At 34.8% G+C, this 17,855-nt stretch overlaps 1 protein-coding gene across 1 annotated transcript in view; it reads left to right on the top strand.

The window, feature by feature from the left end:
- The first annotated feature begins 222 nt into the window (after positions 1 to 222).
- The window catches only part of LOC136822908 (uncharacterized), a 34,355-nt gene continuing 16,722 nt past the window's right edge, over positions 223 to 17,855 (top strand). The window contains exons 1-4 of the mRNA XM_067079215.1: positions 223 to 275; positions 13,677 to 14,036; positions 14,597 to 14,725; positions 16,104 to 16,232. Coding sequence (XP_066935316.1) covers positions 260 to 275; positions 13,677 to 14,036; positions 14,597 to 14,725; positions 16,104 to 16,232 — 634 coding nt within the window. The 5' untranslated portion in view covers positions 223 to 259. The remainder of the gene's footprint in view (positions 276 to 13,676; positions 14,037 to 14,596; positions 14,726 to 16,103; positions 16,233 to 17,855) is intronic.

Genomic DNA, 17,855 nt, shown 5'->3' with positions numbered 1-17,855 from the left:
AGCAACGGGTATGATTTTTCGTTGCTAAGGAAAATACTTCAGATCAGGGTCTAGAAAAAACCTTATATCTCAGGAAATATAAATGCTACAGCCTTAAAATTTTCAAGGTGTGTTCAGAAAGGGTATAGGGTCATGAAACGCGCAAAATCTCGAAATCGATAATTTTTTCACCAAATCTCAAAGCTTCATGTGACTCCCACCTTAATAGGGTGTATGAGAAATTTCGTCGACCGGCAGAAGCGAAAAGTTTGAAAAAAAGATGGCGGATGTTCAAGGTTAGATTTTTGTTTCATTTCAGGTTTAATTTATAGTTTTTACATCTCCATTTCATTAATGAGAACTGCTATTTAAAGAAGTCTGAAAGCTTTTTTTTAAATTACTACCACCCATCAAATTTTACGTTATACAACGGGTGAAAAATCCAGCAAACAAAGGGCTGATCATCCATTTCGCCATTTTACCCTACGCAAACGCACGTGTATGGCTGGCTGGCTGGGATTTCTGCGCTGCGGCGCGCGCTAAGGTGAGGGGAATTAGAACGAATATTTGATGCGGCAAAAGTTCATTATTCATTATTTATTATTTTCAATACACAAAATAAAGTTACACCAAAAACCTCTTACTTAAAATTTTCATCGAGTTACAGGAATTAATTCCTTGTTTGTTTTGATCTGAAATTTTCAGTAGAGGGGTGGCCAACATGGTTCCCTCGCTCATATCAAGGCAGCCTGGGACGGGGGTAAGAGAATTAAAGTTTCTAAGTAAAATCTTTTAATTATCACCCAAAAAAAGTGCCTTTTTTTGTCCATTTCTTTTAAATAGATAAGATAGCTAGCCAGACGATGTCAATCGAACGAATCGAACGCCGAATCAATTGAACGCAATTGAACACAATAGACCTTTTTTCAAAGAGGCCACCCTGTTGAATAATTATGTAGTCCAGCAGAAAAACAGTGATAAAACCATGCATAATCATTACAATATGCATGATATGATACAGTAATTATGGCTCTCTCTCTCTATAGTATTATAGGCTCTATCATTTTTTTTATGGCTGGACTACATAATTATTCAACAGGACGTCCTCTTTGAAAAAAGGTATATTGAATAATTGCAATTCGATTGTCGAACGCAATCGAATTGCAATCGAATATTACCCAGGATTTGCCGTTCGATTGCTTCAATTACGTTCGATTGTATTCAATTGCGTTCGATTGTATTCGATTATCAGGATTATGTTCGACTGATTCAATAGTACTAGATTTTATTCACGCTAAAAAGCTCTAACGGGGTAATCCAATTTAATTTAATCGCAATCAAACTCGAACATAATCGTAATCGAACGAAATCGAATGTAATTGACAATCAATCGAACCAATTGAATATAGTCAACTCTCAATCGAACCAATCTAACCTTACTCGAACGCAATCGAACACAATCGAATATTACCCAGGATTCGGCCGTTCAATTAAGATTCGATTACGTTCGACAATCGAATCGCAATTATTTGATTGATTTGATTACATTCGATTGGTTCAATTGAGATTTTTGCTCAAAGTTGTTCGATTGACACCGTCTGGAGGTCCAGCTGCCTTATCCCTCCTTCAGTAAAGCTTCCTATACCTTTCTTCCTTCAGAAAAACCAAACATATTGGCCTTAATTCTTTGCTTTCAGTTCCTGTAGCCAGTAGTATGTGACCCCCTGTTTTTCTATTTTATTCCGCGTGGGTTTTTCAATAGAGATGTCACATGACTCAAATCCTGCAGTCTTACCGTGAAGTGGGGTAACTTGCATTAGTGGAGGGAAACTTGCATAGCCATCAAATGACTGATCAATCAAAGCAGCAATATCTCAAAACAAATAAACTATGCAGCTCCGATCGCAGCTCTACTCTACCATTTTGTTTTGATTTAACTTTATATTTTAACTTTGTATTTTAATGACCAGCCAGGTCATTTATTTGAGGGGTATGCATTTTATTTAGCCTCCACTGATGCAAGTTACCATACTGTATCTCACGGTATCAGTCCATCACAAAGTGCCATATAATAAACAAAACTCAACATTCTCACAAAAGTTGTCTCTTTTATTTCCCAAACATTTGTCTAAAGCGTTCACTTCCACAATAATTTATGTAAATTGCAATTTCTGCTTATTGGACTAGAGAAAGCGAAAGTGAAATCGCGCATCTGATTGTATGAAAAAAAGACCATGTGAACTGGAACCGAAAATAATTCTCATTCTAAAGATTTCAAGATGGCGGCGGGAAAAGCACATCTTTTGCTTTGGACAAAAGGTTGTAAATTCTGGTTGATTTTGGAAATATTTCTGGAAAAAAAAAAGAACTTTTATTAAAATAATGAACTTTTTTGAGCGGCAGCTCGAGGACATGCAGGCGGTTGACGGTAAACCTGTTCATTAATTAACCTCGCCTAAGCTAAACAAGCGAGCACTGTCAAAAACAAAAAAAATCAGGAGTTTTTAATTGCCATACAGCAGAAATAAGACAGAGAAATGGTAAAATAAAAAGTATATAAACAAACCTTTAACCTTTTGTTTGTGAAAATAAAGAAAATATTCTAGCTGTTTTAATGTTTACATTCAGAAATAGATCCATTTCCACCAGATGACCTACAACAAAACATCTAGCAAGGTTTCAAGCGGTGAAGGCTTCTTCATAAAAGCAAAAGGCGTACATCTATTTTTTAGATCCGGCATGTCGGAAAAGTGTCAGGACCTACTACAGGCGACCTAGTAAGTAGGGTTGGGTATGGGTGTGGTTTGGGTGTGGTTACGTACCAGATTGGCTAGGAATTGGGCTATTATCAATTAGGGTTAGGGTTGGAGCTCGAAGAAAGCACTCTTTTGTGATTTTCTCTTCATATAGGGCTATGGGCTTAAAAAATTGTTGGTTTGCCGTCACCCGACCCTAGATTTTGGAGGTGGGTCGGTCGGTCGGAATTTTTTTTATTTTGGCGATTTATGAAATTTTCGTCAATGGTAGGGTAGGGCGTCAACAATCATTTTTGGGGCAAAGTCAAAAAATTCAAGATGTAGTGTTTTTTTATGAAAATTTAACCTATTGTGAGGCATTCTGCGCAATTTTTAAGGTCAGAAGTCCAAAATTGGCCGAACCCCCCTGGGGGTACTGATTCGCACTACAGGCAAAAATTGGAAAAAATGGCATTTTCTGGCCTTTTCATGCCTGTAAATATGTCAAAACTATTGCAAATCTTATTTTTTTCATTTGCTGTACTAAACTTTATGAAGAAACAACAAAATAATCATATTGGGTTGAAAACTGTGCCCATTGGAGCCCTAAACGAGCCGTTTTAAGCCAATTTTGGGTAGCAAAATGCTTTTTAAGGGCAATTTTGCAAGTTCATAAACTTTAAACTGATTAAATCACATGTCTGAAATTTTCAGGGATGAAAGTATTCAATAAAGTCTTTAAGCAAAATGAATTTTAAATTTTTCACTTTTTTCAAAAATTCATAATGACGTCTTCAAAAATCGCTTTTTAGCAAAAAAACTGAGAATATGAATGTTGCATTTTAGCCAGTTTTAGCACATATTTCAATTCCATAATGGCGGACATACCCTTATCCTAAACCCAAAGGATTTTGATTTCCCTGGAGTATTTCCAGAAGGCTATCACTGCAAAAAGATTTTAGGTTCATGTTTATTGCCATTTTTAAGATTTTTTCAGTCAAAAATGGGATTTTAGCTTGAAATATTGCGTTTTAGCAGGAATTTCAATTCCAAAATGGTGGATGTACCCAAATCCCAAACCCAAATGATTTTGATTTTCCTGCAGTATTTCCAGAATACTATCACTGCAAGAAAATTCAGGCCCATGTCTATTGTCATTTTAGAGATTTTTTCAGTTCAAATTTGGGTTTTTGCCTGAAAAATGGCTCTTAACAGGGATTTTCTTTCCATAATGGCAGACATAGACGCATCCCAGACCCAAATGATTTTGATTTCCCTGGAGTATCTCCAGAATACTATATCACTGCATAAAAAATTTCAGTCAGCATTTAAACTCAGTTTGTAGAAGCTTGCCTTAAAAAATGCTATTTTTTAATAAATATGATTTTTTTTTGCTAAAAAGCGATTTTTGAAGACGCCATTATGAATTTTTGAAAAAAATGGAAAACTTAAAATTCATTTTGCTTAAAGACTTTATTGAATACTTTCATCTCTGAAAATTTCAGACATGTGATTTAATCAGTTTAAAGTTTATGAACTTGCAAAATTGCCCTTAAAAAGCATTTTGCTACCCAAAATTGGCTTAAAACGGCTCGTTTAGGGCTCCAATGGGCACAATTTTCAACCCAATATGATTATTTTGTTGTTTCTTCATAAAGTTTAGTACAGCAAATGAAAAAAATAAGATTTGCAATAGTTTTGACATATTTACAGGCATGAAAGGCCAGAAAATGCCATTTTTTCCAATTTTTGCCTGTAGTGCGAATCAGTACCCCCAGGGGGGTTCGGCCAATTTTGGACTTCTGACCTTAAAAATTGCGCAGAATGCCTCACAATAGGTTAAATTTTCATAAAAAACACTACATATTGAATTTTCTGACTTTGACATTTGACGCCACACCCTATCAATGGAAGGGTTAATTTGTTTACATTTAGGTAATTTTGAATATGGCGCAGTAGTGTAGTGGTTATCAATCTTGACTGCCGTCCAGGAGGTCAGGGTTCGATTCCCGCTCGGTGCTGTGATTCACTTGGCAAGTGAATGTACCTTCGCCCAGGCCAACCCATGCCATGCGAGGGGAATTGGGTAGACAGAAACTCAAGAAGCCTGTCGGTGAATGTGCTAGCAACGGATTAGAATAGGTGGATTAAGAACTCATAGAAAACACTCCTCGTTAGGTTATCAAACTTTTTTACGAGTTTGCTAGCAATTAAAACTTGATAAGTTGTAAAAAAGTTGTAAAAAATCATTACTTTCAACATTTTCATTGGTCATTACGTATCACGTGGTACATTTTAAATAAGAAAATGCACTTTTTTAGCCCTTTCTATCCAATGCAGAAATTAGCCAAATAATTTGAAATTTATTTTCCTAATTCTAAATACAGTCTTCTTTCACCAGTATGCAACCCATTCGTGACCCATCGATAGTTTCTTAGTTATAGACCATACGTTAATTTTCACTTATCTGAAGATTGCCATTGACAAAAAATAAAAAATTTACATTAAAACTGGTCTAGCGTTTGTTGATGCTAAAACTTAAGTGCAGGATTTAAAATATTTGCAAAATCATCAAAATTGATCGAATCATAGGACAAATTCGTTTTCGAAACTGTATAAATTGGAAAATTGTTCTTATAAAAACAATGAAAAAACTAAACGAGGAGTGCGCAGAGTCATTTACAGATTTTTCTTGTAACAATGAGAAGACAATGGATCTCTCTTGGGAGCAACAAGAGAAGTTAATCCACCTATTCTAATCCGTTGGTGCTAGGTATCAATTCCACAATCCATCGTGGATGAGGTGAGAGTGCGCTGGCCTTGTTCCCTAGTGGTTCACGCTGGACTTAACGCACTCGTTCCTAAAACTGTGTGTCAGTGTCTCGCAAGCTGGTTGCAATATAAACCATCGCGCGAGTAGACGGTTCTAATGAGACGACTCCTAGACCGCTCAATACGGAACCGGGTGTCCTCTGCAAAGAGCAGCCAGTCATCAATTTTGAATAAAAAACAGAAGTGCTAGCAGGGAATTTACGATTCTTATGCTTGAGACAAACAAGATACGAGTTTTGAATTGTTTGAAGTTGTTGAGGGAAAAAATCTTCTTTAAAATTGCAATAAAATTTTTTGGGTCTGCAGGTTTTGAGGGAGGGTTGGTCGGGTGACGGCAAACCAACAATTTTTTAAGTCCAGCCTAGTCTGGTCTGTAGTTTTCCACGATATTCAGAACCTTTTCGATTTTACGTTGGTGCCAAACAGGGGGTTGAGCCATATAATTTTCCTGGGTCTAGATTTTGTTTCTTTTGTGTTTGATGGTTCGTAATTTTTTGTGTGTAGCCGCTTGACTGAAGTGCATCGTTGCAGGATCGTTGTACAGTTGTGATGTTTGGTCGAAAATCTCTTTGTTTGACAAAATTTTGTTTATCCTATCAGATATCATTGTCGGTATATGTTTGATGATATTGGGTGGATGATTCAATTTTGAGTGTACGTAGACCAGCAGAGACCAGGTTACTGTTTGGTTTGTTATATGGTTTGGTTTGTTGTACGATTTATATGACCCGTCGAGCAGATTTATAGTGATGTCAAGAAAGTTAACTGTTGTCAAGTTTTTGTCTATTGTTATTTTGAGATCAAAGTCTTCTTTGAAGAGCTGAATGAATGAAATCCTTCCTGATTTTATCGGCGTTGTTCCATTGATTATCATTGTGTTCTTGGTGATCTTTGAGGGTAATGAACGCATTATTTTGAGCAAGATATTCAACTCTGTCGGATAGGTTAAGTTTTTTCGCACTTTCTTTCGCTTCCATGTTGATTTCATTGTAGAAGGTTTTGTCTGAGTTTTTGTAATTTTGTGTGAGGTTTCCGTAATAAAGTTTGATGTGAGAAGATTTTGTCATTTCGTAGAAATTTCTTGTTTTGTCGGCAGGTATGAAGGCTTTTTCTGATAATTTGATTTTGTCTTGGAATTGATTGCAGGCTGGTTTGATGAAAGTTATCGTTTTGATCATTTTCAATTATTATGTTTTTAAGTACAATAAACTGAGTAAAATCCCAAAATATTTTGGTCTGAAAATCCATAATGGCGATCAGTTTCAAAAACTGTGACATTTTTTAGAACACCAAAAAATGGCAAAAATATTAAAAATTAAATAAAATCTAGTGAAATTTATCAAAAGCTTTGAAATTTTAACAGGTTATAGGGAATTTTATTTAATTAGGTTTTTAAAAATATATTTATTAAGTCATTATTTGTGACTTAACTATATCCAAATTATAGCTACTAAGCATAAGGTACCCTGCTTCTATAAGATATAATGTAACGGTCTTCAAAAATGTCACACACTCAGTACTGAATTTTTGAAACTGATCTGGCAGATTTATGCCAATTTCAAGTTTATGACATTTTTGGACCTAAAATTCAGGTGGTACCTATTTTCTTAGGGGATACCTAAACCCCTGGTCCATGCCATGCTAAATTTTCACAAAAAAACAACTGCATTTTGTATTTATTGAGGTTGTCATTTGACGCCCAACCCTACTGGAAGCAGGGGGCCTGGCAGTTACTACCAGACATGATGTGTAGTAAGTACCTTTTCAGCACTTTTAACCATTGCAGTTACTACACCAGGGCAGTAACTGTTTTCAGAAAAAGATTTTAGACACCACCCCTGTTTCTATTTACTACAACAGGGTAGTAACTGAAAAAATTCAGGTACCACCCCCACTTTTGGGTGGAAATATCAAAGACGCCGCTCCTATGCAACTTTGTGACATTGTGAAGAATTATTTCTGTTTACTTTCACTTTTATTTAACTATGGAAGTACACCAATACATTATAGGCCTGGTAACTGCTGGTAAACAAAATTCTCGAATTTCTGCTGTGGAAAGTAACCCATACATAAGGAAAACTCCCAAGTTGACTGTAAAAGAAATTTTGAACCAAACTTAACTTGCACCCATTAGTTCTTAATTGCCAGACTGAAATATGCCAAGGGGCTTTTTCCATGATAGAAGGTTATCAGTTGTGGAATTGAAATTAGAATTAATTAAAATTCCCCAAAAGAACCACAAGTCTGCACAAGTGGTTATTTAGCAGAAGACATAACAGGCATGCTAGCATTCCTTGTGATATGATGATTTAATTTGATATCTTCTTGAAAAAGTTGAAGAGCAAAACTCATTGAACCTTCAATCTTCAATCTCAGACATGAAAAAAGGCCTGAAGACTTTCCAAAAGTTCATTTCATTCAATGTTGAGTGGATTTGGCTTCTGGAATTATCACCCAAACTCTCCAAATCTGATAAAAAAACATTGGCCCTGGTAGAGGCCCCCCCAGCGGACCCTAAATTCACGCATTCACGCAAAAATTTTTCGCAATTCACGCATTCATGCAAGTTTTCCTCGAAATTCACGCAAACCCGATTTTTTGGGAAATCGGGGAAATTTTCGGAAAATCGGGGAAATTGTCAAACATTTCTACAAATTTGGGTGAAAATCAGTTAGCAGAGTCTGAATTATCAGAGAAATCGTTTGTTTTTGTTAAGTAGTCGAGAGTGGGGCAGACGTTAGACATTACAATCTACTATAAATGGTAGAATGCCCTCGTATACGAGGCCCCCCAGCGGAACCAAAATGGCAAGGCTGCTACACTCGAGATATTTTTCGACCGGATCTGGTCATGCACTTGAGAAAAACTTAACTCAGTAGTGATTTTTTTCCTGTACACCTGACTATACGCACATTAGCTTAAAGCGCTACGTAAGTTTTTAACTTTAATCACATGCCATCACGCAAAATATTTGATTCTTCTAACATGTCACTGTCGTTTAGAAAAGGTGAAACTTTTCCAGTTAAGGTATCGCGATAGTAATTGAAAAGATTGTACAAAAAATATCTTAATCATTATCAAAAATAGGTCAAACAAACTCCAGGGTGACACCATAATGCTTAGCTAAGGGGTAAGGAGGCGCAACCATGGTTTGCGCAGAGAGGAAATTTTTTGCATTTCTGTCACCTCGCGTTTGGCTAAAAATGCTATCTTTAACACCATTGAGAAAGAATGTAGTCTAAATTTGTTAAGAGGCGAGGTACGATCGCTTGATAGTTTGCAAAATGAGGTAAAAGGATGAACATTTGTTGCGAGCAAAGCGAGGAAACAAAAATTTTAAAAAGAATAGTTTTAATTAGGGCTCGCGTGTTGATTTTTTAACGTGGAGGGGGCGAAAACATAGTGACTAAGGGAGGCGCAACCATGGTTTGCGCCGACAGGGGAAAATTTCTATTTTCACACTCTGATGTGCTTAAATACGACTCCATTTCAGACTGATTTTGCCAAGAAATGAGGTTCTCAAAAGTCTGCATCATGGGTATTAAATATTTCTTTGTGTTGAAGCCTGACTAAACTATACTTGCACTCGACTTTTGGCGAGTGCTGCACTCAAAATCTCGAACAAACGTGCCACGTTCTGCAAACTGGATGAAAAGGGAAATTCCCCGAGTTCACGTAAAAAACAGGGCAGATTCACGCATTCACGCAATAGAAAATGGATTTTCACGTTCACGCAAGTTTTTTTAATTCACGCATTCACGCAATTTTTTTTCAATTTTCACGCATTCACGCAAACCGCTGGGGGGCCCCCTGGTAAAAATGGGTTTTCAGAGCTTATTTTGAATTTTTTCGCAGCTAATGGAAAAAAAAGGCACCACCCAAAACAGCAGTTACTGCACTGTGTAGTAACTGTTTGAAGCTACTTGGAAAAAAAACACCACCCTATTAATTTATATATAAAATTGTCATTTGCATACTTCCTTAACCTTGTTTTTTTACCAATTTTAAATCTCATGCTTGTTGTATGTTACTTTCCATCCCTCGAAAGTAAAAATGTTTTCTTTTACAGGAAATGAATAATCAAAATGAAGAGGATGAAATTGATGCACTGCTTACTTATCATGTTCAGTTTTAGTATGTTTACCATACAAGCTCTGAGTATGAATATCGATTGCCCAATAAAATGTCCTGGATTATATTGCGGTCGGGCACCGGCTGAACATAACCTATCCAGTAGCTGCAACCAACCATGTGAAGCATGTAGTCGTGGTTTCCGAACAAATTCCTTCCATTGTTTAAAGTGTGATTCATTGTTGGTGTTATATGATTGGTTGTTTCTTGGCTTTATGATGATTTGCATTATGGTTTTGAATTTTTACGCGGTTGACATGTTTCACTCGACAGAACGCAAAAGTTGGTTATTCCATTTATCAATCATCTTGGAGTCTGTGATTTCTTTTATACTTATGATATTATCTTTCGAACCAAGAGGCAAATTCTCTTTACATTCGTGTGGTGTTAAATCTATCAAAGATTGGTATACAGTTTTTTATAACCCCAAACCAGACTATGTGACGGTGATTCGATGTACACAGGAAGCTGTTTATCCGTTATATACAGCCATATTTATGTACTTGATATATTGCCTAGTTTTAATGATAATATTCAGAGGGGTGATACTACCAAAAGTGACTAGAATGAGACCAAACAAGTCCTTATATGCTGGGCTTTATATTATACCAATTGTTGGAGTAGTACACACTTGTTTTGCTGGTGTTATTTATTTCATCTTTCCTTATTTGATGTTATTCTTATCAGTTATTGGCGTTGCAATATTTCTAAGTACTTTAGATCAAGAAAATTATTTCAAAGATTTAAGGACACCGAGACATATGGGTGTGCTAGCATGTTATTGTGTTGCTCATGGTTACGGGATTATATCAATAACAGAATTATCAGTACCTATTCGAGATGGACCTGTAATGTTATTGGTTTTTCTACCAGTTTTATTTTATACCATATCAAGGAGGTTTACAAGAGTTGAAAGGTTTACTGGGAATTGGAATTTTTGATTTGTTGGAAACCGTATTGTTTGTGGTGTGACTGGTTAATTTTACGACCAATTATGGTATACCTTTTTTTAAAGCTAGGACGTTTTTTATTCTCTCTATTATAATTTCTTTTTGATTTTTTCATTTCGAATTTCACGCTGATCTCAATCTTTCAGAATCGATGGCCTTTGCTGAAACTTTTCTTCATCTTTTTTTCCACAAATGGTAACAATTGCTGTTAAAAAAGAAACATTTGTCATTTGTTGAAATTCTTAGATTTCGTTATTTTAGGTTGATAGCTTTTTTTTGGTGTACATAATACTTATGAAGGTTCAATATTTGATTTATTTTTTTAAAAAAAATTTTGATTGTTAAAAAAAGTCCTTATATCATAGTTAGTTGATTTTTTAATTATTATAGAATTTATTACAATATTTTTTTTGTTTACATTTTTTCATAAAAAGATTCGTTTTTTGTATAAAATCTCTCCAAAAAAAGTTAAAGATTCAAACATCACCGTGGTTCAAAGTTCTCTCTTTTGTAACACTGCTTAAAATTTGAAATTACTTGTTCATAAGAACAATTTCAGAATAACGACTTTATAAGAACAACGAGGCTCAAAGTCGTCAAAGATAAGAATGATTTTAGAACAGCTTCTGAATTTCAAGCAAAAAAAAAAGTCAAATTAGTAATATTTGGGTATGAAGACTCAGGTACTCAAGGTTTGCACCAAATAAAATTTAAAGCTCAATGTATCAAAAACCCTTGAAACGCCCTTAACCCTATTAGCCCCAGGCGGGGGGGTAGAATCTACCACGCTGGAGTTCTTTTGTTTATATCTCGGAGAAAAATTTTTCAAACGACTTGAAACTTTTTGACTTTTAATAAAATCTTATTAAGAGTACTTGTACAAAATTTTAGGGTCATAGGTTGTCCAGATCAGGTTTTATGACTTTATTGTGAAACATGACATAAAACCCAGCTAAAATCCTTAAAACTCAAAATTTTAAAGTGCTGATAACTTCTAAACTATTTATTCAATCATTTTCAAATTTTGACACGTGATAGGCATTGATAATACAAATTTTAAAAATCTTTATGACGTCATCAAATTTTGAAAATTTTACTCATCTTCAGCATAGATTTTAAGAAAAAACCTTCATGGAAATTGCAAAACCGGCAATTATGTTAAAGAACAGTCTTTTACCTTTCAGAATCTTTAAACAGAATTGAAATATCTTTATTGGTTCGACTGTAATAGACATTTTTGTAAACCATATATTTGGGCTTTTTTCCGACAGCTGGAAATTTTGTGATGACGTCATCAATTTTTTTTTTCTTCCTGAAAAATTGTATCATGATGGAGAACATCTGTACCAAATTTCATGGCCATAGCTCTTCTAGATCGAAAATAATCGAGGGTGGTAGATTCTACCCCCCCCCTGGGGATACAAAAGTCAAAAAAGCTTGGGGCTAATAGGGTTAAGGGCCTTTGATTTTTCTACCATTGAAAATTCCTCGAAATCCTGGAAAATATGATAATTTCTTGAATGCCCTATGAAATTCACTTTGTAATTCAGAAGCTATGAAGCTTTTTGTTCATAAAGAGCTCTCCAAATACAAAATTATTAAACTAAATGTCTAATGTTTGATCTTCTTTATCTATGCTGCACAATCTCTGATTATTTATTTTGATGCATGTTTAACTTATATTTATGTGTTTAATTTTTTTAAGCAGGCTCTTCAAGGGAATGACGAACCAGCATTTTTAGTTTTCGAATTATACAGTGAACTTTTTAAAACTTTTTCCTTGAGACCCAGAGAGTTAAGCCGAGTCAAACCCTTTAGTGGGGGCCCTAAAATGTGGGTGACAGCCGAGCCGAGCCTCAACAAACATTTACTGACTCTTATAAAGAAAATGTTTGTTACTAGTCTCTCTTCAAGAAAACAACTTGAGAACTTTTCAGCTAAGTTTAAAATTTGCAAGGCCAAGAGATAATAAACATTCGATGTGCCATTATACACTTTTTTTTATAAGACCATCCAAAATTTTTGAAGTCGTCGAATGTTCTTAACTTTTTGTGCTTTAAGCCTAAAAATGTTCTTAAAATGTTCTTATTTTCTCCATTTTGTGACAATTTTTACCCCTTTTCCTAATAAAAGACCGGGTGTGTTCGAGTCTGCATAGCCTTAAAATGTTCTTGACTTGTTCTTAGCATTTTGGCCATCGAAGCCTTATGTTCTTATATAAAAAACGTGTAATCTTGATCTTTTCATCTTGTAGAATACTTTATATGAAAAAATAAGTCGGATAACTCAATAATTGGCGATATGAAGGAGATATTAAGAGATGAAAACATTTGAAAGCCAACCAACATCCCAAGATTTGCTTCAAATGAAAATGACCAAGGTTTGATTTGTGTATTTTTTTAACAATAGATAACTTTTTCTCAACTTTTTTTCTCATAGATAAAATACCAACTTCAACTTTCTTCAGACGAAGGAATTAATACTTATTGACGTATATTTTGATATCAATTTGCATCAAAAAATGTCAACTTTAAACAAAACTTGAGCTCGTTAAATACTGATAGTTTAGTTAATGTCTCTTAAATAAAACCCAGGTTTTCTTCTTTTTTAATCATCATTACTTTTACCGAAAGATGATATAAATAATAACAATTTCAATTCTTCGAAAAAGAAGCACCCTTCAAAAAGTTTTTCAGGAAAAGTAACAAGTTGAAATCAGCTTTCTTTTTGGGTGCCATTGAGAATAATATATTGATTTTGTGTTACCAGTGGTATTTTTGAAAACTCTTCTTCAGTATTAAATATACCCCCTGATTTTTCACTTAAACGTGTTAATTTTTACTGTATTTTGGTTTCTTTTTCCGGGGCTTATGTCTTCTTAAAAAAACAATCTCATTGACAAGTGTTGTTCTTTTGAAACGAATAAGAATAGATTTCTAACAAAATTGAAAATTCACGTCCTTGGAATGAAACAAAGTTACATCGAAATTTAAAATGCATTTCAAAAAATTACTTATACATTTTACTTTATTCTATATTTCGTTTGAAGTTAATTCATGGAAATGTCAAGGATCTGGCAATGATACCAATTCGTCAGCAAAGACATTAAAAGAACGTACTGAATTTATCAAATATTGGAATTTGCATCGAGAAACACGTTTTAATTTCCAGAAGATTCTAGAACCGTGTCGTCATCAATTTAAATGGAAACCGTACTACAATGAGAGGACGCCATATTTGATTACGTCAGCAAATTTGAGTGGTGTTGAATTGGATATTAAACCAGCTGGTCAATACAGTCGAATATTGATCGAATCTTTCAGTTTAATGAACACTCGAAAAACTGTGGGTGGAGACTCATGGAGGGTGTTCATCAAGGGCGTTCGATCTGTGCCTTCGCTCACTATTGGTAAGAATGGCTTGTGTTCTTTGTCCTAGAAATGATTGTTTGATTGAGAAATTATTGAATGAAGAAAACTTTTCTCAGATGTATTCATAGTTATGAAATCAAAAATAGTTTCTCCTTCAGTTCCGAATTTTTGCGTTTATCTCAAGAAGATTTCGGGAACTGTTGAAATGCTGGTGAGAAACTTTAGCTTGACAATTATTTTTGGATGATAAGGTGATCGTTCTTTTTCTTTATCAGAAGGAAAAGTTTTAAGGAAGTTCATTTAAGTTTTATGATACTGTTATCCAGTACGAGAAGAAAATTCTTGACATCCAATAAAGTTATATAGCTTTTGCTGTATGTGTCTGTGCAAGCGGCTTTAAATACTGGTTTAGAAGCGTTTTAGAATGTTCAGGGACGCCTCAGAACCGTTTCAATAATCATATTAAATATTAACCTTAGATACCGAGGATCGTTTCGCAGGCGTTCAGGAACGTTGTTGGACGTCCCTAGACCGTTCCATTTAATTTTTATAATATTTCAAGTCGCTTGTGATGACACGTCTTCTTTCACTTTTTCAGACAATTTGGATGGAACTTATGAAGTGAGCTTCTTACTGACAGAACCAGGATATTACAATGTCACATTGTCACTTGAATACACTCTTTGTGATGGCTTCAAAGACCCACCACTCAGATGGTTCAATCTAGGTAAATACTATGGCTTGCTTAAGAGTCGTCTGTAACAAACTTAGTATCGAAGTCATAATTTCGTTGCTGTAATATACACCCTTTTTTATAAGAACACGAGACTGAAAATTAGCCAAAACACAAGAACAAATTAAGTTTTTAAGTAAAGAAAATAAGCGTATAAAGAACATCGTTTAAGCCTAAAAATTTCAAAAAATTAAGAACACTCCAGCTTGAGCCCAAATTTAATGGTTTCATCATGGTTATGGCTACAGGATATTTCGTTTAAACAAAGCTTCTTTCGATAATCTCCTATGATTCATAATTCTTGACAGATATACCAACGGTAGAAAGCCCTGCTGATTCGATTTTTTAGATTACTAGTCATTGCATTATAAAGAATATAAATTACTCTAGCCCACCACACGAGCAAAAATAGGCCTACCTTAAGTATTTATATTTTCGCGGGTACTAAAATTTCGCAAATTGCAAATTTTTTTCTGAGAAACGTGTTTCGCAGGTACTTACTAAATTTCGCGATTGCCACTTTCTGGATTTTTTTCGCGTGTATTAAATTGCGCGATTCATTTAATTGGATATTTTTAAAGAAGAGGGTTAAAACAACAAAACGACTGAATTTCCTTTAAAATAGAAAGTATTAATATTGTAGCAAAATACCGCTGATCCCTTTTTTAAAAAGTTCATTCTCTCTTCTATTTTTTAAAATTTTGCTATTTTGAAAATGTTTCCGTGTATTTAATTCCTCCATTTTGTGTTTTTTGAAAAATTCAAACCGCATTAAATTTCACAAAATTTTGCCTAAAACTCGCGAAATTAAGTACGCACAGAAATTTAGTACCCACGAAATACATAGTGTGCAAGTTTGTTTTAGGTCCCACCTAAAAATTTAGGTCCCACCTTCAATCCAAACTCCCAGATCCCAGCTAAAAATGCTATCCCCACGAAAAATTATACTAATTCGATTAACTAAACAAAAATTCTTACTGTTTAAAAATAAAAAGGAGAAAAGTTTAGTATAGTGAAATAATTATTTATAGAAAATGAAATTTAGAAAAAATTATAATTAAATTGGAAATAAGAAAAAACTAACATTAACTTTTATCAAAACACCAAAAATCCCACCTAAAGAAATTAATCCCCATCTTTTAACTTGTTTCTCCCACCTAAAACCTGAAAATTTCCAAATCCCACCTGGAAATTTCCGACCCAAAGCATCAAACCCCCCCCACTATTCTGGGGGGGGGGGTCACACTATGAATACACTACAGGTATACTTGGAATTTGCGAAACAAGAACTAAGAAATGACACTCATGTGTTCTTGCCTATAATATGATGCGATGATGTCTTCCTACGAATTATCGACTTCATCTTTTTCAGGTGATGAGCAAGGAAAGAATCAGCCACCAGAAGCGTTGCCTGGTTACGAAAAAGCATATTTGGAAGATGTCTACCAAACAATACCATTGGAATTTTCTGTCTACCGTAAAGAATATTCAGTTTTTGAAGGTGAGGAGTAATTCTTTATACGCTTCCAAACTAGCACACAACTCTAACAGTTTATGAACGTCCCAGGTGGACGCTGTTATGATGTTCTGTGCCAGTTTACTTGGTTTAATTTGATTAAACACACACTGAACTTTTTTCGAAGTAAATCCAGGTAAATATCGTTACAATGGAGGGGCTGTGAACTGTTTTCGCTTGGATTCTTTGCTTTGAGGTTTTGAGTCAATTGATCAAATTAGCTTGGAAACATAGGGTTTGGTTGGAAAAGGAATGTCCTGTCTGAAACAAGTTACATTTTGGGTTCTCCTGATTTCTTAACCAATCAATGATCGTCGTGAGGTCTGTTAGCACAAAAATACTTCAGATGGTGATTTTAAAAGCATGAAATTTGGCACAGATGATCCTTAGAGGGTCTAAAACTTAATTTTAAACAGTAACACCAAATTTTTCCACCTGGCCACCTGCCAGATGACGTCATCAGGTGGCTTAGCAAAAATTTATTTTTTTGAAAATATTCATGATCTGATAGTATCAGCGGAAAGAGCATGAAATGCTGATGAAATCGAGGTATAAAACATGCCTTCAAAATCTTCCTATCAAAAGTTATGAAGGTTTAAAGTTTTGTGATGACGTCATATTCCTGATCTGTTTATCTAGGATAGAAAATATTTCAAGCTGGCAAGGTAAGAAGAGATATCTTAACCTTTAGACACCGCTGTTTTTAAAAACAGCGCGCGCTGCTGCCGCTGTTTTTTTCATGAAAATGGAGGTTTCGCGGAAAATTTCATAAAATCTGAACCGCTAAAGCTTAAGTAAAAAGTAAACCCATTTTGAAAAGCTAAGGATATATTTTTTCAGATAATACCAAAAAGACGCCTCATCACCCTTTTAAACCTGACTACACAGCCTCAAATCAAAACAGTAAAAATTCCATGTTTACGATTTGTTCACTTTTTTTCTTTTTTTTGACAAATTGAATGAAAAAAGTGGGTACAAGGTAAAGATTGGTCCCAGAAAAATTATTTTGTTTTAGTTTATGTTATAAGCCACCATTGTGTGAAATTTCAGGGCTGAAGAAGCTCATTTCATCTCAGAATCTAAGTTTCGGTGAAGCACACTTTTCCACCAAAATCGACACTCTGGCCACAACAGGTAAAATAAGTGGTCCCGTTGCTCTAAAATTGGCCCTGCACTTACCCTAAGCCTGTAAAATTACTACAATAATCATAACAGACTCTCTATCATGTAAATTCAAGCAATAAAACACCAGAATAGTGGAAAAACTGAGGCAAAACAGCCCTGAGTTGTTGGAGCTAGAGATAGGCATGTATGTCAGGAAATACCCCCTAAAACCCCTTCAAACCACATAGAAACTGCCAATAAAGGTTCTCTATCTCATATAATGATATTTATATGCTGAAACCAAGAAAAAACCAGACATAAACATAACTTTTCAGTCCAATAATCCATCAAACACCCTCTGTCCACCACTAAAACAATGTTTTGTTGACATTTGAAAAATACACCGACATTGAGTTCCGATATCTTGAGATGTATAAAAGCAGGACCCGTAAAATTTTTAAAAAATGAACCTTCACCCCTATCCTGTCTGCTAAATTTTACAGA

Source organism: Clytia hemisphaerica, unplaced genomic scaffold (assembly GCF_902728285.1).
Source record: "Clytia hemisphaerica strain Z4C2 unplaced genomic scaffold, Clytia hemisphaerica genome assembly, whole genome shotgun sequence".
Classification (NCBI taxonomy): domain Eukaryota; kingdom Metazoa; phylum Cnidaria; class Hydrozoa; order Leptothecata; family Clytiidae; genus Clytia; species Clytia hemisphaerica.
This window is presented reverse-complemented; position numbering and strand designations above follow the sequence as displayed.